At 41.0% G+C, this 24,136-nt stretch overlaps 1 protein-coding gene across 4 annotated transcripts in view; it reads right to left on the bottom strand.

Annotated features, from left to right (window-relative positions):
• GDA (guanine deaminase) overlaps window positions 1-20,767 on the bottom strand; it is a 103,167-nt gene extending 82,400 nt beyond the window's left edge. Inside the window, exon 1 of one of the 4 annotated variants that reach the window (XM_056523094.1) lies at window positions 20,554-20,767. In XM_056523094.1, coding sequence (XP_056379069.1) covers window positions 20,554-20,661 — 108 coding nt within the window. In that variant the 5' untranslated portion in view covers window positions 20,662-20,767. Of the gene's footprint in view, window positions 1-20,073; window positions 20,105-20,553 lie in introns of those variants that run through there. The other 3 variants (XM_056523096.1, XM_056523097.1, XM_056523095.1) reach the window with 3 other exon arrangements.
• Between the last annotated feature and the right edge of the window lie 3,369 nt (window positions 20,768-24,136).

Here is a 24,136-nt window from a genome sequence, read left to right as displayed (position 1 = left end):
GGAGGTATCGACAGAGCCGATCAGGCAATGACATTTTATCCGGCTATGCGCACACAGCAAAAAAAAATATTATAAGAAGATCTTCAGATATCTTCTGGAACAATGCCTTTGGAATGCATATTTCCTGCACAGAGCAAAGAGTGAGAAGCCTCTTGTTCATTCCAAGTTCATCTGGAAGGTGGCTGAGAAGATTTTGTCAACCACCAGACGCCGTCTGTAGTTGTGAACAGACCTGGACGTCGTGCTGTTGACGTTGTCAACCCAGAACGCCTGACTGGTCGTCACTTTATGGACCACATCCCGCCAACCGCAAAAAAGGCAGCACCTACCAGGATGTGCGTAGTTTGCTGCTCAAAGAGAGATGGCAATGGAATGAAAGTCAGAAAAGAAACCAGGTTTCATTGTCCTGATTGTGACGTCGGACTTTGTGCAATCCGATGTTTTAAAATTTATCACACTCAGGATGTTTATTGAATTTACATTGTTGAATAAATTTATATTATTTATTACATTAAAATTCATGATTTTGTGTTTCAAACTTTATCACATCTGGGATGTCTACTAGAGTCTTGGTTGGTCAGGTTTAAGTAAGTAATTGCTAAGAATTGTAGGCCTACAATACATAACGCCAAATTTCCATGCAAAAAAATTTACCACTTTTGGTAAAAAATTTCCTGACACAATCATATGCCAGGGAGGTTAACCTCTTAACCCCTTAAGGACCAGGCCCATTTTGGCCTTAAGGACCAGAGTGTTTTTTACACATCTGACCACTCACTTTAAAGGAGTATTCCAGGCAAAAACTTTTTTTTATATATCAACTGGCTCCAGAAAGTTAAGCAGATTTGTAAATTACTTCTATTAAAAAATCTTAATCCTTCCAATAGTTATTAGCTTCTGAAGTTGAGTTGCTGTTTTCTGTCTAACTACTTTCTGATGACTCACGTCCCAGGATATTCTCCCATCATGCAAGGGATATTCTCCCATCATGCACAGCTCCCGTGACGTGACATCATCATTGAGCAGTTAGACAGAAAACTTCAGAAGCTAATAACTATTGGAAGGATTAAGATTTTTTAATAGAAGTAATTTACAAATCTGTTTAACTTTCTGGAGCCAGTTGATATATAAAAAAAAGTTTTTGCCTTGAATACCCCTTTAAGCATTAATAACTCTGGGATGCTTTTACTTTTCATTCAGATTCCGAGAATTTTTTTTCGTGACATATTCTACTTTATGTTAATGGTAACATTTTGTCGATACTTGCATCATTTCTTGGTGCAACATTTGATGAAAAAATAGAAAATTTAGCATTTTTCCAAATTTGAAGCTCTCTGCTTGTAAGGAAAATAGACATTCCAAATAAATTATATTTTGATTCACAAATACAATATGTCTACTTTATGTTTGCATCATAAAGTTGACATGTTTTTACTTTTGGAAGACATCAGAGGGCTTCAAAGTTCAGCAGTAATTTTTCAATTTTTCACAAAAATTTCAAAATCGGAATTTTTCATGGACCAGTTTAGGTTTGAAGTGGATTTGAAGGGCCTTCATTTTAGAAATACGCCATAAATGACCCCATTATAAAAACTGCACCCCTCAAAGTATTCAAAATGACATTCAGTAAGTGTGTTTACCCTTTAGGTGTTTCACAGGAATAGCAGCAAAGTGAAGGAGAAAATTCTAAATCTTCATTTTTTCACTCGCATGTTCTTGTAGACCCAGTTTTTGAATTTTTGCAAGGGGTAACAGGAGAAAAATCCTCTCAAAATCTGTAACCCAATTTCTCTCGGGTAAGGAAATACCTCATATGTGTATGTCAAGTGTTCGGTGGGTGCAGTAGAGGGCTCAGAAGGCAAGAACAATGAGAGAGATTTTGGAGAGTGAGTTTTTCTGAAGTGGTTTTTGGGGTTCATGTCACATTTAAGAAGCCTCTATGGTGCCAGGACAGCAAAAAAAAAAAAATAAATAAATAAAAAAACACATGGCATACTATTTTGGAAACTACACCCCTCAAGAAACGTAACAAGGGGTACAGTGCGCCTTACAGTGAGCCTTAACACCCCACAGGTGCTTGACAAATTTCCACTAAAGTTGGATGTGAAAATGAAATTTTTTTCACTAAAATGCTGGTGTAAACCCCAAATCTTTCATTTTCACAAGGGGTAATTGGAGAAAATGCCCCCCAAAATTTGTAACCCCATCTCTTCTCTCCCCATGTGTTGATGTCAAGTGCATTGCGGGAGTCACATTTGGCTTTTGGAAAGCAAATTTGCTGAAATGGTTTTTGGGGGGTATGTCGCATTTAACAAGCCTCTATGGTGCCAGGACAGCAAAAAAAAAAACACATGGCATACTATTTTGGAAACTACACCCCTCAAGGAACGTAACAAGGGGTACAGTGAGCCTTAACACACAGGTGCTTGACAAATTTCCACTAAAGTTGGATGTGAAAATTGATTTTTTTTCACTAAAATGCTGGTGTAAACCCCAAATCTTTCATTTTCACAAAGGGTAATTGGAGAAAAAGCCTCCCAAAATTTGTAACCCCATTTCTTCTGAGTATGGAAATACCCCATATGTGGATGTAACGTGCTCTGCGGGTGAACTATAATGCTCAGAAGAGAAGGAGTACCATTGAGCTTTTGGTGAGAGAATTTGGTTGGAATAGAAGTGGGAGGCCATGTGCGTTTACATAGCCCCCTGTGCTGCCAGAACAGTGGACACCCCCCCCACATGTGACCCCATTTTGGAAACTACACCCCCCACAGAATTTAATAAGAGGTGCAGTGAACATTTACACCCCACTGGCGTTTGACAGATCTTTGGAACAGTGGGCTGTGCAAATGAAAAATTGCATTTCTCACTGTACCCCTTATTACATTCCGTGAGGGGTGCAGTTTCCAAAATGGGGTCACATGTAGGGGGGGTCCACTGTTATGGCACTATGGGGGCTTTGTAAACACATATGGCCTTCAATTTCGGACACATTGGCCCTCATTTACTAAGAGTGGAGTGTAGGTTTCTTTGTGGGTTTTAATTCCCTACAATTTATTTTCCACAGTATTTAAGGTTTCCAGCATTTTACACATGCTCTGATCTGTCTGGTTTTTCTCAGCTCAAATCCACCACATTTTATTTGGAAACCTTAGTAAATATGTTGGGTTTTCGTGAAAATGTCAGGAACACGCCCCCTTTCTGAGACCACACCTCCTTTCCCCGATGGTCACGGAGAGTTGTTTTTTTTTTTTTATTCTGGCGCAAATTCTGACGTAACATCTGGCACAGACAGAATTTCTGGCGCAATGCGACAGAATCTGGCACACAACCCAACAAAACATGTCGGGTTTGCAATAGTAAATGAGGGCCATTCTCTCTCCTAAAGCCCAATGGCGCTCCTTCTCTTCTGAGCATTGTAGTGCGCCCACAGAGCACTTTACATCCACATATGGGGTATGTTCTTACTCAGAAGAAATGGGGTTACAAATTTTGGGGGGCTTTTTTTCTTATTCTCCCTTGTGAAAGTGAAAAATGTAGGGTATCACCAGTATTTTAGTGAAAAAAAATATTTTTTTTCATTTTCACATCCAACTTTAACGAAAATTCGTCAAACACCTGTTACGGCTCACTATATCCCTTATTAAATTCCGTGAGGGGTGTAGTTTCCGAAATGGGGTTACATTTGGGTATTTATTGTTTTGCGTTTATGTCAGAACCGCTGTAAAATCAGCCACCCCTGTGCAAATCACCAGACCTCAAATGTACATGGCAAGCTCTCACTTCTGAGCCATGTTGTGCGCCCGTAGAGCACTTTACGCCCACATATGGGATAGTTATGTACTTAGGAGAAATTGTGTTACTAATTTTGGGGGTCTTTTTTTCCTTTTACCGCTTGTGAAAATTAAAAGTATGGGGCAACACCAGCATGTTAGTGTAAAAAATTCTATTTACACTAACATGCTGGTGTAGACCCCAACGTTACCTTTTCATAAGGGGTAAAAGGAGAAAAAGGCCGCCAAAATTTGTAACGCAATTTCTACCTAGTACGGAGATACCCCATATGTGGCCCTAAACTGTTTCCTTGAAATACAACAGAGCTCCAAAGCGAGGAAGCGCCATGCACATTCTAGGCCTAAATTGGGGATTTGAATCTGCCACCAAAATACCCTATGGTAGTGTTTCCCAAATGGGGTGTCTCAAGCTGTTGCAAAACTCCCAGCAATCCTGGACAGTCAGTGGCTGTCCGGCAATACTGGGAATTGTTGTTTTTCAACAGCTGGAGGCTCCGTTTTGATAACAGTGCCGTACAAGAAATTTTTTTTGGGGGGTGGGGGACTGTGTAGGGGTATGTGTATATGTAGTGTTTTACTTTTTATTTTGTGTAGGTGTAGTGTAGTGTTTTTAGGGTACTTTCACATGGGCGGGTTTACAGTGAGTTTCTCGCTGGGAGTTTGAGCTGTGGCGGAATATTTTCCACATCTCAAACTTGCAGCAGAAAACATGCTGTAAACCTGCCCTTGTGAATGTACCCTGTACATTCACATAAGTGGGGGGGTGGGGGGGGGCACACCTCCAGCTGTTGCAAAACTACAACTCCCAGCATGCACTGACAGACCATACATGCTGGGAGTTGTAGTTATGCAACAGCTGGAGGCACATTGGTTGCAAAACACTGAGAGTTTGTTTTCTCCACAGGGCCTCTCTTGAAACATATGTATGTGTTCTCTTACAGGTTCTGGCTGAGGAGTCCTGCTTATTCAGTTCACCTGACGATGTATAAGAATATAACCTTGTACCTGCACCTGTAGGGATGGTGAATTTGCTGCTCTAATACACTAGTGTGTATATGTGATTATTATCTCCCCTGAGAAATCACTATATCTAACCCCTATTATATTTAGGGCACTCCCCTGATGACATTGCCACCACAAGCGACAGAAACACATAGGGAGATACCTATTTTTATGTGCTTATAATATGGGGATCTGTGAGGTTCATGTCTAAATTATTGCACTCCGAATTGCACTTTGTATCATTTTTAACAGCTATTGTACGGTTTGCTTTACCATATATTTATTCAGCACGTTATAGAGCACATTATTTGTGTTTTAGAAAGATTTATTAAATGTTATGTTTTAAACACTTCCTTACACCAGTGTGGTCAGCTGGTGTTGAATCTCTGCACCAGTGTACAAGAAGGATATAGTGGAGCTGGAGAGGGTTCAAAGACGTGCAACCAGGGTAATACGGGGAATGGGAGGACTACAGTACCCAGAAAGATTATCAGAATTAGGGTTATTTAGTTTAGAAAAAAGAAAGCGTAGGGGCTACCTAATAACTATGTATAAATATATCAGGGGACATTACAGAGATCTCTCCTGTGACCTATTTATACCCAGGACTGTATCTATAACAAGGGTGCATCCTCTACATTTAGAGGAAAGAAGGTTTCTAGACCAGCACAGACGGGGGTTCTTTACTGTAAAAGCAGTGAGACTGTGGAATTATCTGCCAGAGGAGGTGGTCATGGTGGTCTGTAAAAGAGTTCAAAAGGGTCTGGATGCATTATTGGAGAATAATGTGATTACAGGTTATGGATTCTAGATCCATAGGGGCAGAAGGTTGATCCAGGGATTTATTCTGATGCCATATTTGGAGTCAGGAAGGAATTTTTACCTCTAGTATGAGGGTTTTTTGCCTTCCTCTGGATAAACTCAGTAGGGACTCATTAGGGTTATAGGTTGAACTTGATGGACTCTGGTCTTTTTTCAACCTTATGAACTATGTTACTATATGTTACTAATGCAAATAACTATTACTATCAATGTTTTTGAAAAATGGTTTTAGTATTCAGTTTTTTGTCTTTGTAGTTAAAAACAGCCACACATTATTTTCACATTATTTTGATATGTGAAGTAAGTCAAATTAAGGGAGTTATCCAGGAATAGAAAAACAGAGCTAATTTCACCCAAAACAGCACCACCCTTGTCCTCAGTTTGTGTGTGGTATTACAACTTGGCTCTATTCACTTCAATGGAACCAAGCTGCAATTCCACACACAACCTGAGAACAGCTGTGCTGTATTTTAAATGAATCTGCTCTGTCTTTCTAATCATGGATAACCCCTTTAAGACCCCATGAATTATTAAAGGAGATGTCCGGTGCTCACTTTTCTTATTTTATCCGTTCCGGGCTGAAAAATAAAAGAAAACTAATTTTCTCTTACCTGCCTAGGCTCCCCCGGTGCTTCAGTACAGGTGTTCGGTCCCCGGGCTGTATTCTTCTTACTTCCTGTTAGCCCGGCACGTCACACGGAGCTTCAACCTATCACTGGCCGCAGCGATGTCTCGCCTCGGCCAGTGATAGGCTGAAGCTCCGTGTGACGTGTCGGGCTAACAGGAAGTAAGAAGAAAGCTTATTTTCTTTTTTTTTGCAGCCTGGAACGGATACAATAAGAAAAGTGAGCACCGGACATCTCCTTTAAGATGATTAACAAATTATTCCTGTTTTAGTTGAATACCTGGCTATTTACAAAAATCTCTCTATATGAATGTATGTATTTATATATGTATTTAAGTATGTTGCAGCATACCTTCAAAATGGCTGGAGAAATTTTATAAACACGTTACTTATATGTCAACTAAAATATAGAGTTAAATAAACCCTAACCCACCCCCATTTGCGAGTGTGGGAGTTTTTGTATGAAGTCTTTGGGACTTCCGATAAACCTCCTGATCGCATTACTCCCAGGCTGCAGAGATTGCATTTAAAGGAGTACTCCAATGGAAAAAAAAAAGAAATATTTAAATCAACTGATGCCAAAAAGTTTAACAGATTTGTAAATGATTTCTATTAAAAAATCTTAATCCTTCCAGTACTTATCAGATTCTGTATGTTCCACAGGAAGTTATTTTCTTTTAGAATTTCCTTTCTGTCTGACCACAGTGCTCTCTGGTTACACCTCTATCAATTTTAGGAACTGTCCAGAGAAGGATAGGTTTTCTATGGGGATTTGCTCCTGCTCTGGACAGTTCCTAAAATGGACAGATGTCACTAGAGAGCACTGTGGTCAGACAGAAAGGAAATTCAAAAATAAAAGAACTTCCTGTGGATCATACAGCAGCTGATAAGTACTGGAAGGATTTTTTAATAGTAGTAATTTACAAATCTGTTTAACTTTCTGGCACCAGCTTATTTAACCCCTTCCTGACCTATGACATACCTGTACGTCATGGGTGGCAAGGTGTTCCCGACCCATGACATACAGGTACGTCATGAACATTACTGCCGCTACTCGCGGCACCCCGCAGCGCCCGGAAAGATGGTGGCTATCACTGATAGCCAGCCATCTTACCGTGCGACCACGGGGGGGGTTTCATCCCCCACACCCCCCAGCGATCGCTGCTATCAGCTGATCAAATCTGACTAGCTAATAGCAGCGTTTCGCTATGAAAATACTTAGCAGCGCGGTGTGTGAGTGCCGATCACGGGGATCGGGACACACACTGCTCTGCTAAGTGTCCCTGACCCGTCCCCCGGCGTCACTTACCCGTCCGAGGGGTGTCCCGAGCGGTCCCGGCGTCCTCCATGCGGTCCTGGCTGCGCTGCGTCCCGGAGGTGAGTTTCCGGCAGCAGTGTGGCATCTTCATTGGCAGCAGTGAGATCGCCGTAAAGCGATCTCACTGCTGCCTCTGAGAGTTTCAAAACTGCAACTCCCAGCATGCCCAGACAGCCTTTGGCTTTCTGGGCATGCTGGGAGTTGTAGTTCTCTAACATCTGGAAGAGCACAGATTGGAGACCATTATACAGTGGTCTCCAAACTGTGGACCTCCAGATGTTGCAAAACTACAACTCCCAGCATGCCCAGACTGCCCAAGCATGCTGGAAGTTGTAGTTCGGCAACATCTGATCCTTCAGATATTGCCGAACTACAACTTCCAGCATGCCTGGGCAGTCTGGGCATGCTGGGAGTTGTAGTTTTGCAACAACTGGAGGCACACTAGTTGGGAAACATTGTCCGTTTCCTACCTCAGTGCCTCCAGCTGTTGCAATTGTTGCAAAACTATAACTCCCAGCATGCACTGGCAGACCATGCATGCTGGGAGTTGTAGTTTTGCAACAGCTGGAGGCACACTGGTTTGGAAACACTAAGTTTGGTTGCAAAACACTTGAAAGTTTATTACTTAACTTAGTGTTTCCAAACCAGCGTTCCTCCAGCTGTTGCAAAACTACAACTCCCAGCATGCACGGACAGCCAAAGGGCATGCTCGGAGTTTGCAACAGCTGGATGTTTGCCCCCCCCCCCAATGTGAATGTACAGGGTACACTCACATGGGCGGAGGTTTACAGTGAGTGCCGCAAGTTTGAGATGGCGCAAATTTTGCGCTGCAGCTCAAACTTCCAGCGGCAAACTTGCTGTGAACCTCTGCCCATGTGACTGTATCCTAAAAACACTACACTACACTACACTAACACTAACCTAAAATAAAAAGTAAAAAACACTACATATACACATACCCCTACACAGCCCCCCTCCCCCCAAAAAATGAAAAACGTCTGGTACGCTACTGTTTCCAAAACGGAGCCTCCAGCTGTTGCAAAATAATAACTCCCAGTATTGCCGGACAGCCATTGACTGTCCAGGCATGCTGGGAGTTTTGCAACAGCTGGAGGCACCCTGTTTGGAAATTATTGGCATAGAATACCCCTATGCAAATCCCTAAATCAGGCCTCAAATGCGCATGGCGCTCTCTCACTTTGGAGCCCTGTCGTATTTCAGGGCAACAGTTTTGGGACACATATGGGGTATCGCCGTACTCGGGAGAAATTGCCTTACAAATTTTGGGGGACTTTTTCTTCTTTAACCCCTTATGAAAAGGTGAAGTTGGGGTCTACACCAGCATGTTAGTGTAAAAAAATAAATTTTTTACACTGACATGCTGGTGTTGCCCTATACTTTTCATTTTCACAAGAGGTAAAAGGGAAAAAAGACCCCCAAAATTTGTAACGCAATTTCTCCCGACTACGGAGATACCCCATATGTGGGCGCAAAGTGCTCTGGGGGCGCACAGCAAGGCCCAGAAGGGAGAGTGCACCATGTACATTTGAGGTGATTTGCACAGGGGTGGCTGATTGTTACAGCAGTTCTGACAAACGCAAAACAATAAATATCCATATGTGACCCCATTTTGGAAACTACACCCCTCACGGAATGTAATAAGGGGTGCAGTGAGCATTTACACCCCACTGGTGTATGACAGATTTTTGGAACAGTGGTCTGTGAAAATGAAAAATAAAATTTTTGATTTGCACAGTCCACTGTTTCAAATATCTGTCAAACGCCAGTGGGGTGTAAATGCTCACTGCACCCCTTATTAAATTCCATGAGGGGTATAGTTTCCAAAATGGGGTCACATGTGGGGGGGGGTCCACTGTTCTGGCACCATAAGAGCTTCCTAAATGGGACATGCCCCCCAAAAACCCTTTCAGAAAAACTCACTCTCCAAAATCCCATTGTCGCTCCTTCCCTTCTGAGCCCTCTACTGCGCCCGTCGAACACTTTACATACGCATATGAGGTATTTCCTTACTCGAGAGAAATTGGGTTACAAATTTTAGGGTGATTTCTCTCCTTTTACCCCTTATAAAAATTAAAAAATTGGGTCTACAAGAAAATGCGAGTGTAAAAAATGAAGATTTAGAATTTTCTACTTCACTTTGCTGCTATTCCTGTGAAACACCTAAAGGGTTAAAACACTTACTGAATGTCATTTTGAATACTTTTGGGGGTGCAGTTTTTATAATGGGGTCATTTATGGGGTATTTCTAATATGAAGACCCTTAAAATCCACTTCCAACCTGAACTGGGCCCTGAAAAATTACGATTTTGAAAATCTTGAGAAAAATTGGAAAATTGCTGCGGAACTTTGAAGCCCTCTGATGTCTTCCAAAAGTAAAAACTTGTCAATTTTTTTATGCAAACACAAAGTAAACATATTGTATATGTGAATCAATATGTAATTTATTTGGAATATCCATTTTCCTTTCAAGCTGAGACTTTCAAAGTTAGAAAAATGCTAAATTTTCAAAATTTTCATGAAATTTTTAGATTTTTTACCAAGAAAGGATACAAATATCAGTGAAATTTTACCAATAACATAAAGTAGAATATGTCACGAAAAAACAATCTTGGAATCAGAATGATAAGTAAAAGCATTCCAGAGTTATTAATGTTTAAAGTGACAGTGGTCAGATTTTCAAAAAATGCCCAGGTCATGAAGGTGAAAATGGGCTGGGTCATGAAGGGGTTAAAAAAAATGTTTTCCAGTGGAGTACTACTTTAACCATGCTGCCTACTGGCCATCAGGCAGGTGCAGGAAATAGTTAGTTCAAGGAGCAGCATATGTGGACAGGATATGAGGTCAGGATATAAGGATGGGATATGTGGGCAAGAATGTGTTGCTTTTTCTCTCCCACAAGGTTTAGTTAAGAAGATCAGGCAACTCCAAGTATTCTGCTAGTATTAGCAATATATCTTCTGTACAACAAACAGTGATAAAAAAAAGGGGGGGGTGAGTATATACACATTTTTCTTCTTTTCTAGTAGCAACTAGAGTTAGGCGGCATAGGCTATAATCGAATTTGCGATATTTCGCGAATATACGGACGAATATGCGTCATATATTCGCTAAATTCACATATTCGTAATATTCGCGTCTTATTTTGGCACATGTGAAAACTTGCATATGCGAAAATTTGCATATGGAAAAATTTGCATATGCAAAAATTAGCATATTCTAAAATTAGCATATACAAAAACTTCGCAAAAAATTTGCATATGCGAAAATTCGCACGCCAGTCTCACACAGTAGTATTAGAGCCTTCTTTACACCACACAAGCTGGAAGCAGAGAGGGATGATCACTGTGATGTGTACTGTGGAAAAAAACAAAAAAAAACGAATATTCGTAATTGCGAATATATAGTGCTTTATTCTCGAATGTCCCCGAATTCGCGAATATGCGATATTCGCTAATAAAATTTGCATTGCGAATATTTGCCAGCAACACTAGTAGCAACCTACTTTCCATCATATATTATATTACTCTGTTTACACATACTTACCTTTTGCCTGTTTAGTGTTTCCTTTTACCTAGTAATGAATTGGCTTGATTTCTCTGATAAGTCCACATTCATAGTCTGTTACAAACACTACGGCCAGTGTTTGCATATAGCTGCATCTCCATAACCACCTAGGCGCTCCTTTTCTTCTCTATCCTCATAGTCAGTTATAGGCACTTTAGCCAGTGTTTACATGTGGCTGCGCCTCCATAACTACCAAAACACTTCTTCTTCTCTTCCCATTTGACAGAGACCTCCTTTTAACTAGCGTCCGTTTCACTTAGACAGGTCTCATTACATTCAAGCCTCTCTTTAAATTAATGTTATGCAATCTTCTTTCTTAGATAATATTAGTATTACATTATTCTCAGGATAAGATTTGTCATATTCTACTATAATTATTATGAATTTGTCATATTACATAAGTAAATGTTTATGTTTCCGTATGACAATTTTCGGCACAGCTCTGCCAGTGGCGCCACAGTTGGCGTCATTTGTTTTGAAATAAATGCTATGTACAGTTGTACAGTTGTAACCTTGTTGAAGGAGGTTGTCCCTCCGAAACACTTAATTGATGTTTTAAACCCTTATGAATAACTGGACCTACTACTACCTGCCTCATAACCTCTATTTTTGGAGTGAAGTGCCAATTGAGGTGATTTTTTACTACACAAATCAAATCTAATATCTATTTAATGGAACTCTCGTAAACAAAAGGAGAAATATAGAAAAGAATCCATGAATAGCATTGTATCTCTTCTTGCTATTGTACAGATAAGTTAGATGCACAATATAAACAGGACTCAGCGGCTCTATCCTCTTGATACATCCAGGAATTCAAATGTAGATACAGTTTAAAAATATGTACAACTGTTAGGTTGCCACGATGGCACTCCAAAAATATATAAAGAAACATATTGGTTTCATAGATTGCTCACTCCACTGGTGGGAGTGTGTTAAAGTGGTATTCCGGCTTTATATAGCTCATCCCTTATCCAAAGGATAGGGGATAAGATGTATGAGGGCAGGGGTCCTGCCGCTTTGGATAGTGGATAAGATGTATAATGCCAGAATACACCTTTAAGATATATCTACCTTCACCCCCTCCAGGTGTGTTCCTCAAACACTTCTCACGTACAGAGATTGATCACAGGTTTCCAATTTTGTTGATATACCGTTAAACAGGAAGACTTTATTATATTCAATAAGAAATCAATGTAGTTTAGGGGTCTGCTGTGTCATCCCCTTTCTCAGGACGTACAAAATTTTAATAAGGAACATGTATATATCAACTTACCCTTCTTAGGTATTGCTGTCACCATTGGGTTACAGACTTAAAATTGTTCTATGGAAGGAGCAAAATGTGTTCCACTGGGTCTGGGGCCCAGAAAGTACCGTTGATATGCTTTACTTGCGGTCACGTAATCGCTTGCAGTCATGTGATTCATAGTCTCATGACCTACAGTCATGTGGTTTGGATTCATTCCATAGACAAACACCTACCTCTCGAGCTCACCAATTTACTTCCCTAAATTACGTGGGGTACATTCACTAGGGGAACAAATAGTTGTTTACCTCTTGTGATGCAGTACAGACACATGTATGTAAATATAAAAGTATATTTAAAAAAATAAATAAGTACTGTCTTGTGATGACTTTGAAAGTGTGTTCCTTACTATGTACAATGTAAGACACAAGGAAATTGTTAACATTCTAACAGAAAGTTGGAATGTTCTAAAACTAGATCCAGCTTTCTAGGGAATGATAGGAGAGAAATCTAGAGTAATCTTTAAAAGGTCTAAAACCCTAAAAAATTTGGTAGCACCATTGTGCCATAAATCTAAGGGGAAATAAAGGAAACTATTCATGGATTCTCTGCATGTTACAAAAGTAGGTGTAAGTGTTGCAGGGAAATCAAAAAAAGGCACTAGGGAAATCAAAGTTAAAGGGGTTCTCTGGTGCTTACACATCTTATCCCCTATCCAAAGGATAGGGGATAAGATGCCTGATCGCGGGAGTCCCGCAGCTGGGGACGCCCGCGATCATGCACGCGGCACCCGTTTGTGATCAGTCCCCGGAGCGTGTTCGCTCCAGGTCTGATTACGGGCGATTACAGGGCCGGCGGCGTGTGACATCACACCTCCGCCCCCGTGTGACTTCACGCTCCGCCCCTCAATGCAAGCCTACGAGAGGGGGCGTGATAGCTGTGGAACAACATGTATATTATACCTTTTGACGTGAAACTGCTGCCTTGAATATGTAGGTTGCCCTACTAGGTACCTACTTGAAAGAATAAATAAACAAACGGCCAATATACCTAAAGCTATCTAAAACACAGTGTGTCACACCACTTTGCTGAGGTCCACAAATGGGACACAAAATACCTTAAAAGTAATCCTGATTAAAAAAAATACATAATAACAACTATAAAAGACTTTGTAAAAAGTTTGGTTGGATACATTAATGCCAGGAGGCTTGAATAAAACAAAAACAGTATATTGACTAACATAGTTTTTTTCATATATGACGTGGATATTTTATATATGCCTACACAAAAAGACATTCCCTCTTTTAGAAAGAGGAAATTCTTTATATTATTATATATGCATTATGTATTTGATGTAATTTTTTATGTACGTTTTTTTTAATCAAAATCTGCACCGTCATGAGTATGAACTATTAATTCTTAATTTTCCAATATTATTTATTTTTTATTGAGATAGGCTATCACCATGGAGTTTATCATATTTGCTGTAGTTAATTCCATATATATATATATACATATATATATATATATATATATATATATATATATATACACACACACACACTGTGGCACTGTGACAATGTGGCAAGGGAAGGGTGTATTTCCCTAGCTAACCCTGGAGAAACCTCCACCTGTGGCCTAATTAATGAGATAGCAGAAAGGGGAAGTGTGTTTAAAAAGAAGACAGACACAAAAGTTGGGGCTCTCCCTAGAAGAAAGCAAGGTGGCTGTAGGGAGAGGCAGGGGTCCTGCTGAGGAATACACAGCCCGAGCTGTGAGTGGCCCCAAAGAGTGGTGTGGACGAGACACACAGCAAGAGGTTGCAAACGCTGTGTGTGAACAGTGAGTAGAAGGTTGCAGGAGGCATAAGTTTAACTGGCCGGGAAAAGCCCACCAGTTGATAGACAGGGCATGCTGCATTGTTTAGTTAGTGACTGGACGGTCCAGGATTTTGTTATGTTCCTGTGTGATTTTTATTTATTTATCCTGCAACCTTTTTAATAAAGCTGGTGAGGGGCCGGACTTGCATAAAGACCTGTTGTTTGCCTGTGATTGAAATGGAAACATGTCCTGTGGCAGTGTCAAGGATGATCCAAGAGCTATCCCCAGGGTGAAATCCTTACTAGATATAATATATATATCTCAACTGAAATAGCAACAGGATACTCCAAGATATAGGTCTCCCTGATTATTAGCAATATGAAACGGTTGGGCACCTTTTAAGACGTCACTTTTAATCAATTCTGTTAAAAAATATTAATATAGAAAAATGCACCATAGGGCTCACTCTCCCTGTCTCCCCCAGTCGGTCCTGAGACATTCTAAGGAAGCGGGTGACACATGCAGACCCCCAATACACGTTGATGTCTTATTGGATACAATTAGACTTTCCTGCTCAGCGTTGTATCGTCAAAAAAATTTTGGCCCAAAATCTGTGAGCGATCTTTGTACCTGGGTGGTGTTTGAGGAGTGAACCGGAGGCGGTGAATGTAGCTATATCTCTACATTACCCCACCAGTGGAGTGAGCAGTCTATGACACCTATATGTTTCCTTGTATATATCTGAAGCATTCTCCCGGTAACCTAACGGTTGTTGTACCTATTTTTTCCCTGTATCTGCGTCACTGGGACTTTCCGCACCTGTAACCACCTGCCAACAACTATCTCCTGAGGTAATCTATAACGCCAAATGAAAGGGGAAATATGTGTATTATATTACACTCCAAGGTAAGCAGCTAGTTATAAAAGATTTCTCAAACAGAGGGTTATCCCAAGAGTAATACACAAACAGCATGCTGCCTTCTGTTTTCTTTTTTTCTTCTCTACAGCTTTGCATAGTAAAATATGGAACAATTGTGCAGCAAAATTGATCATGCTGTAGATTTTAAAATTCACAACAGATAATGAATAATTGGTTGACATTTTTTTTTTTAGCCTAGTTCTTGTTTGCATACTTTCTGTGCAGAACCTGCTCCTAAATTCTTCAAAAAAAAATTTGTCAGGTATGAATATGGCCTTTGAGCCTTGCCAAGGTCCCTGTTGTATGACTAAGCATTTGTTTAACTTATAGTTCAAGTTAAGAGAATATTTATTTAGTTTTGGACTGCTCTGTAAGCAGGGGCACACATGGGATTCAGGTGGCTCCAATGTCTTTGAGACCCCTCACCCTTTCGAGAGGTATGGAGTTCGGGAGGTGTTTGGGAGGTGGGGAAACAGGGGGGAGGGGCATCTTGCAGTTGCACATAATACATCCAGAGGGGCCTATAGAGACAGACCACACAACCGCAGTTAGGGCCCCCTGTCCCTTGGGCCCCATTGCAGTTGCATGATTTGCGGCTAAGCCTTTTGTTATAGGTTATTAAAGGGGTACTCCGCCCCTGGCATCTTATCCCCTATTCAAAGGATAGGGGATAAGATGTTAGATCGCCGCGGTCCCGCTGCTGGGGACCCCTGGGATCGCCGCTGCGGCACCCCGCCATAATTACTGCACAGAGCGAGTGCGCTCTGTGCGTAATGACGGGCGATACAGGGGCCGGAGCAGCGTGACGTCATGGCTCCGCCCCTCATGACATCACGGCTGGTCCCCTTAATGCAAGTCTATGGCAGGGGGCGTGACGACCGCCACGCCCCCTTCACATAGACTTGTATTGACAGGGGCGGACCATGACGTCACGCGGGGCGGAGCCGTGACGTAACGATGCTCCAGCCCCTGTATTGCGATCTCGCTCTGCGCAGTAATGATAGCGGGGTTAAGCAGCAGCGATCCCCGGGGTCCCCAGCAGCAGGACCCCGGCGATCGGGGATAAGATGTCTAGGGGCGGAGTACCCCTTTAAGGGTGAGTGCAAAGTGGCTAGAAAACGCACTGGCATACATTTTTATTGCAGATCCGTGTTGTTTTTATTATTGATGCCTGTATGGTTTTGTAGGTAACTGGCCTCTTTTGCAGTAAAAAACACACATTGGATGCATTATGACCACACTATGGCTGCTACGTGTGAATTTATATCCCAAAAATGTGATAACCTCCTTGACAGAACATTAGAATTTAATGACCTAGTGTTAGCTAAAGCCAGGAGCTGCATGTCATATCTTTTTAAAATATAATGTTCTGGCTTGGCATAAATCCCAATCAGTTCTGAGACTTCTTAACTGGAGCCTGAGCTGTTTTGCAGGACACATTACCTGTGAAGGTGGTGTGGTGAGCTAAGTTGCATATTTTTTTTTACCCAGGAGCCCTATGGGTGCTATATGGCCTCCTTAAATCTCCGTCCCACACCAGAAGTGGTGTCCTCTTCCTGAGGAAAATACTGACCCCGTTTAAAATACAATGACAAATAGTTGACATACAGTCAACATACATACAAGTGCACGTAGAATATACTAGCGTTAGATTATTTGTGCACCCTAATAGTGGTGAAAAAACACTATTTTGATAAAGCTGCTATTGGACTAGTGGTTTCCCTACATACCACTCATAAATGAACAATTTCAAAAATGTTATATATAGCCTACAGTACAAGGTGGGGGAGAGTGAGAGTATAAAACATGTGGTATGTAGAGGTTAAAGAAATCAAGTTATCGAGCCTATAATGTGGAAGGTCACTAGTATGTGTAAAAAGCACCTATCCTGAATGTGGGTAGTGTTCCCAGATGGAGGGAAAGGTACCTGCTAAATGGTTCATTTCTTGATCTGATGACACACGACACACGGATAGCAGGTACTTTTTACACAGACCAGTGACCTTTTACATTAAAGCTCCTAAACTTGATTGCTTTAACCTCTACATACCACACAGATGATATATACAATCCTAGTTTTAATAATATAAATCCCTATAAATCAATAAATGTCTTCTTAGTATTCATTATTATTATTACATAGGGCTGGGTTCTAAATACCATTTAGTAATTAACCAATTTAATACGTAGATGTAGAGAATATGACTGGTTTTGTGCATTATTGCTAAAACATTGACCCTTATTCACACTATATATTACTTACACTCTTTACCTCTTACCATGATTACATATTACTGCCAACACTAATAAATCAGAAAATCTTCTGCCAAGTCCTGGTGACAGTGCACATATCTTACAACATACTGCGTCTTTCTCCACCCATAGGCCAAAAACACCTTGCCTGTTCCAGAGTACCAGATATTGCAATTATAAGAATAATATCTTAATGACACATCACTTCACTAAGGCTAGGATTCCACTTGGTTTTTTTTCTGGCAGTTTTTGGAGATCTGCCACTGCAGTCTTTGAGCCAAAGTCAGAAGTGGATCCATAAGGAAGGAGAAGTACAAGTCCTTTCTTTATATTTCCTATTCCTTTTGAATACGCTTCTGGCTTTGGCTCAAAAACTGCAGTGGCAGATATCCAAAAACTGCCAGAAAAAAAACCAAGTGGAATCCTAGCCTCAGGGTCCAGTGTTAACATTCCCTGATACACAGTGAGTCATACGTTCCACCCACAAACGAACAGAAGCGCAGTAAATTAAAATTATTAATCTTTTTTTTTTTTTATCAACTGGTGCCAGAAAGATAAACAGATTTGTAAATTACTTTTATTAATAAATCTTAATCCTTCCAGTACTCATCAGCTGCTGAATAATACAGAGGAAAATATTTTCTCTTTTGAACACAGTGCTCTCTGCTGACATCACGAGAACAGTACTCTCTGCTGACATCTCAGTCCATTTTAAGAACTGTCCAGAGTAGGATCCCCATAGAAAACATATGCTACTCTGGACTGTTCTTAAAATGGGCAGAGATGTCAGCAGAGAGCACTGTGCTCCTGATGTCAGCAGAGAGCTCTGTGTTTCAAAAAAGAAAAGAATTTCCTCTGGAGTATTCAGCAGCTAAGAAGTACTGGAAGGATTAAGATTTTTTAATAGAAGTCATTTACAAATCTGTAACTTTCTTGCACCAGTTGATAAAAAAAAAGAGTTTTCCACCGAAGTACCCCTTTAAACTCTTAAGGACCCATGACGTATGCGTACGTCATGAGTCCCGGTCCTGCGATATAACGCGGGGTCACACGGTGACCCCGCATCATATCGCGGCGGGCCCGGCGTCATAGTGAAGCCCGGACCCGCCTCTAATAGCGCGCGGCACTGATCGCTGTGCCGCGCGCTATTAACCCTTTAGCCGCGTGCTCAAAGCTGAGCCGCGCGGCTAAAAACTAAAGTAAAAGTGCCCGACTAGCTCAGGGAGCTGTTCGGGATCGCCGCGGTATAATCGCGGCATCCCGAACAGCTGTAGCACAGGAGGAGGTCTTCTTACCTTCTCCTGTGCTGTCCGATCGCCGAATGAATGCTTCAAGCCTGAGATCCAGGCTTGAGCATTCAATTGCCGAAAACACTGATTGATCCCTTCCTATGGAGATGGATCAATCAGTGTAAAAGATCAGTACATGCAATGTTATAGCCCCCTATAGGAGCTATAAAATTGCATAAGAAAAGTGTAAAAAAATCATTAACCCTTTCAATTATCCCTTCCCCTAATAAAAGTTTGAATCACCTGGCATTTCCAAAAATAAAAAAACATTATGTAAATAATAATAAAAATAAACATATGTGGTATCGCCGCGTGCGGAAATGTCCGAATTATAAAAATATACCGCTTTTTAAACCGCTCGTTCAATGGCGTACGCACAAAAAAATTCCAAAGTCCAAAATAGCGCATTTTTGATCACTTTTTATACCACAAAAAAGTGAATAAAAAGTGATCAAAAAGTCTGATCAGAACAAAAATGGTACAGCTAAAAACTTCAGATGACGGCGCAAAAAATGATTCCTCAAAGCGCCCTGAACACAGAAAAATAAAAAGTTATAGGGGTCAGAAGATGACCATTTTGAACGTATACATTTTCCTTCATGTATTCATGATTTTTTCGGAAGTGATACAAAATCAAACCTATACAAGTAGGGTATCATTTTAACCGTATGGACCTACAGAATAAAGATAAGGTATCATTTTTGACAAAAAATGTACTGCGTAAAAACAGAAGCCCCCAAAACTTACAAAATAGTGTTTTTTCATCAATTTTGTCGCACATTGATTTTTTTTCCCGTTTCACCGTAGATTTTTTGGTAAAATGACTAATGTCATTACAAAGTAGAATTAGTGACGCAAAAATTAAGCCATTATATATAATTTTAGGTGAAAATTTTTAAGAGTTATGATTTTTTAAAGTTAAGGAGGAAAAATTGAAAATGAAAAAATGGAAAAAGCCCGGGTCCTTAAGGGGTTAAGGTAAAAATGGACTTGGTCCTTAAGGGGTCAATGACACATCACTCCACTAAGGGTCCAGTATGTTAACATTCCCTGATACACAATGAGTCACATGTTCCACCCACAAACGAACAGAAGCGCAGTAAATTAATCGTATATATGGCCACATATCTTCCTATAATGTCTAAAAAATTGTCTCCCTAAAGCTTTCCCATCTTATACTTTTACTTGGAGACAGTGCACTAATAACCCCAAGAAAAAAAAATCTGATTTTGATGAGTCAGTTTGAGTACAAAATATATAAACATATAAAAAATAATATTACACATAGTTACAAAATAACATTTAGATTTCATAAACATAAGTTTAAATTGAATACATATAAGATAACATGTACTGTATACAGTCACTAAAGTAGTGTAACACTAAAGTAGTGTATACGCACTTACGGGGAGATTTATAAAACCAGTGCAAAGGAAAAGTTGCCCAGTTGCCCATAGCAACCAATCAGATTGCTTCTTTCATTTTGCAGAGGCCTTGTTAAAAATGAAAGAAGGGAGCTGATTGGTTGCTATGGGAAACTGGGCAACTTTTCCTCTGGACAGTTTTTGATAAATCTCCCCCCATAAAACCGGGGACGGGCACAGACATTTTGGGCACTTATAGGAAGAATGTCAAAAGGGCAGGGGCTCAAGCCCCCTTTCTAGTCAACCTGTGCATGTCCCTGCATATGACTATTAGTATACGGCAGTGTTTCCCTACCAGTGTGCCCCCAGCTGTTGCAAAACTACAACTCCCAGCATGCCCGGACAGCCAAAGGCTGTCCGGGCATGCTGGGAGATGTAGTTTTGCAACAGCTGGAGGCACACTGGTTGGGAAACACTGGTATACAGGCATATATGTAAATAATAAAGATTATACCTACCTTCCCAGCAGTGTCTACACCAAGGATGTGGTCCTCCAGTATCTCACAGTCACATCTAGGAGTTGAATGTATAAAAGTGCCCTTGAAGACATGTTGCACTGCATCCATCTCAGCAGGTGTCTCTGAGCAGTCTAGGTCCAGGTTCTGCAGCACTATGAAGTCTAATGCCTATTAACAATCTTGCTGTATCAGCATTCATACTAGAGGAGGCTGAGCTCCCTGCTCTGCACCAATAACTTCTCTAGTTTCATAGCTGCCACTGTGATATCTTCCATTAGTCACCAAGAATTGTATTCCTTAATAATTACTCGGCAAAGGAATAGAAGCCTTTATATATATATATATATATATATATATATATATATATATATATATATCCTCTACTATTCTTCCCTCAGCAAGGTGCTCGTATAGAGGAAAGATATATTGACCATGTCATTTCAGGCATGCATTGCTGGAAAGTATACTTATCTGTACATCTAAAAAAAAAAAGGAAAAGGTAATATAGTTATATGGAAGCACAATAAAACTGACATTCTCTGAAGTTCAAAGAGCAGTGTGTCTCTGTATTGGCTTAGCTAGGCTACTGTACATTACCACGCTTCCATTCCAGGTTAGTCAAATACATAGTTTACAGTATCATAACTACAGTGGTCCCTCTAGTTACAATATAAATTGGTTCCAGGACGACCATTGTATGTTGAAACCATTGTATGTTGAGACCATAACTCTATGGAAACCTGGTAATTGGTTCTGAAGGCCCCAAAATGTCATCCAAAAATAGGGAAAAGTATAATAATAATAATTCTGAGGATAAAAGAAAAATAAGTAGATAACTAATACAGATATAGCAAGTCCTTACATATAAAAGTGAGAAAGAGCTGCTGGTGCTGTAATCACTGTCTATGTAGAGGACAGGAGCTTCTTCAGGGTCCTGTACAGTACACACAATCTCCTAAAAAAGTAACATAGAGCCACCCTCACCTGGAGCAGCTATCCCTGGCACTGGTAAAGAGTAGTATGGAACATGTAATACCTCCCTGTACTGTAGGGGGTGCTACCAGACACCAGTCAGTGCATGCACTTCAGGAATACAGGGGCTTTAACCAGTAAAATGTCCATTCTAATTACCAGATCTGGACTGTCTGTAGCATTGTATGTTGAATCTGGTTTCAAGTTACAAATGTCCAGAAAAGACCATTGTATGTTGAAAATATTGTATGTTGAGGCCATTGTGAGTTTAGGGATCACTGTAAGGGTATGTTCACACTGAGGAATTGGGGCGGAGATCAAGCAGAAATTTTCTGCCTCAAAATATTGTTACTTTTCCACAAGAACTCACAAAGATTTTGCGCAGAATTTCGCGCAGAATTGGAACGGAATTGGAGCGGAATTGGTGCGGAATTGGCACGGAATTCGAGCGGAATTCCACACGCGGAAATGAAAATTTCAAGCGGAGGAGGAGAAGAGTATAATATATATATACTATCCTCTCTTTTTTTTCATGCGGAAATACCGCACCAATTCCACTCCAATTCCGCGCAGAAATGATTCTGACTGAAAAAAAATAATTAACATTGATCTCTATGGGAGTAAGACGCTGATTCCGCCTGAAAGAAAGAACATGTTCTTTCTTCAAGCGGAACATACTTCCTCGTCAGAATTCTGCTTGAGGAAATTCCTCAGTGTGAACTGAGGGGCAGAAATTCTGTACAACTCTATGGGGTTTTCACTGCTGAATGATTTGGAGAGCAAAAAGCGAGCAGAATTACCCTTGGAAATTCCTCTCCAATTCCTCAGTGTGAACATACTCTAAGGCCCCGTTCACACTACGGAATTCTCGCGGATGAATTCCACGAGCGGAGATTCCGCCTGGCGGCCGGCGCCGGAGTTGCTTCGGCAATAGGGCCGCGGGGCACTGAGCCGTCACCATTGACAGCTATGGTCCGCTCGCGGAATCCGCGCAAAGAATGAACATGTTCTTTCTTTGCACGGAACACTTTCAGCGGCAGAAATGTCCGCCGCTGAAATTCCGCAGTGTGAACGGGTCTCGCGGAGACCCGTCCACACTAATGTTAAAGTTCACACCGCGGAATTCCGCCCACGGAATTCCGCCCGGAAATTCCGCGGCAATTCCGTAGTGTGAACGGGGCCTAAGGCTAAGTTCCCAATTGGTTTTTTTCTGGCAGTTTTTGAAATACTGCCACTGCAGTTTTCGAGCCAAAGCCAGAAATGTATTCAAAAGGAATAGGACAAATAAAGGAAGGACTTATACTTCTCCTTCCTTATGGATCCACTTCTGACTTTGGCTCAAAAACTGCAGTGGCAGATATCCAAAAACTGCCAGGAAAAAAAACCAAGTGGAAACTTAGCCTATAAAGGCACAGGAGAGTATCAAGTAAATCGACGGTCAATTGTAGAATCTGCCCAGTTTTAGGGTGCAATGACAATTGATCAACAGGAAAAAAAATCAACTCCTTCCCTTGACATGCATTGTCATTCAATAAATATTGAGTTATACATCATTTTGCAACCCTAGGTGCCCTGATTCCAACAGTATTATTATTATTATTATTTTTTTTGCTATGCCTACCAGGTTCCCTATATATAGGGGTTTGATTATTTGGTTGACTATCTGTACTTTTCACTGAATTGTCAAATGGGCAGGACTAAAAGTTCACACCCCTCAGCCTCCTATTCTCCCCTGTTTACAAAGCCAAATTAATTTACAATCATTTGCAATGCCTTAGAGTGCCTCTATTAACAAAGGTAAATATACTAATCCTCCAAGAAGTCAGGTCAGGTAGTGCTGATGTGAAACGGCAGTACCTGTAAGTTCTTCTTCTTCATAGACAATAAAATGGCAGGAGAAAGGGTAAAGGGAAAAGGAGACCATAACCTGTAGCTTACCTAGACTGACACCTTTCCCTACTGGTGAAATCGTGAATACTGAACTGCCTACAGTTTTAAACAAAAGATTGACCCATTCTCCATGCACTGGTGGATCACAAATGACCAGTTGCCAACTAGAGCTTGTGAAGTGCACTCAGAAGTTCAATGCAATGGTTCCAATCAGTTAAGATGGCAGCCAAAGGACTTCTATTTACCTCTATGCCTCTGAAAAAAGTGTTTACCTAGTGCTTGGTGGCGGCAGGGGGTGCAGAAGTCGGGGGGGGGGGGGGGTCCTACCACTCAGCTCAGAACAGTGGATGGTGGCACATACACAGACCCCCACACAAAAAATAGTAATAAAATAAAAAGAAGCTAAAATCCGGGGAAAAAAAGCACCTGCCTGAACCCGAAAAAAACGCTGATCAGTGGTAAATCACTGTCAGCGGTGAAGGCAGGCCACACACACAGGTACGGTCCGTCCACACAGCACTGGCATGCTGCTGGTGGCACAGACCGCCTAACTGGTGCAAAAGAGAAAATAAAAAAGCCACTTAGAATCACTAAAAAAGGGCCTGCACCACAAAAAATGCTGATCAGTATTATGAAACTGCCACTCTTTTCTACGGAAGACAGTCGGCCACACAATTAGCCCCCCCCCCCCCCCAAAAAAAAAAGTCTGCACCCAAAAAAG

This window comes from Hyla sarda, chromosome 1 (genome assembly GCF_029499605.1).
Source record: "Hyla sarda isolate aHylSar1 chromosome 1, aHylSar1.hap1, whole genome shotgun sequence".
In the NCBI taxonomy this organism is placed as follows: Eukaryota; Metazoa; Chordata; class Amphibia; order Anura; family Hylidae; genus Hyla; species Hyla sarda.
The sequence above is the reverse complement of the archived record's forward strand: the minus strand, read 5'-3'. Positions and strand labels throughout refer to the sequence as shown.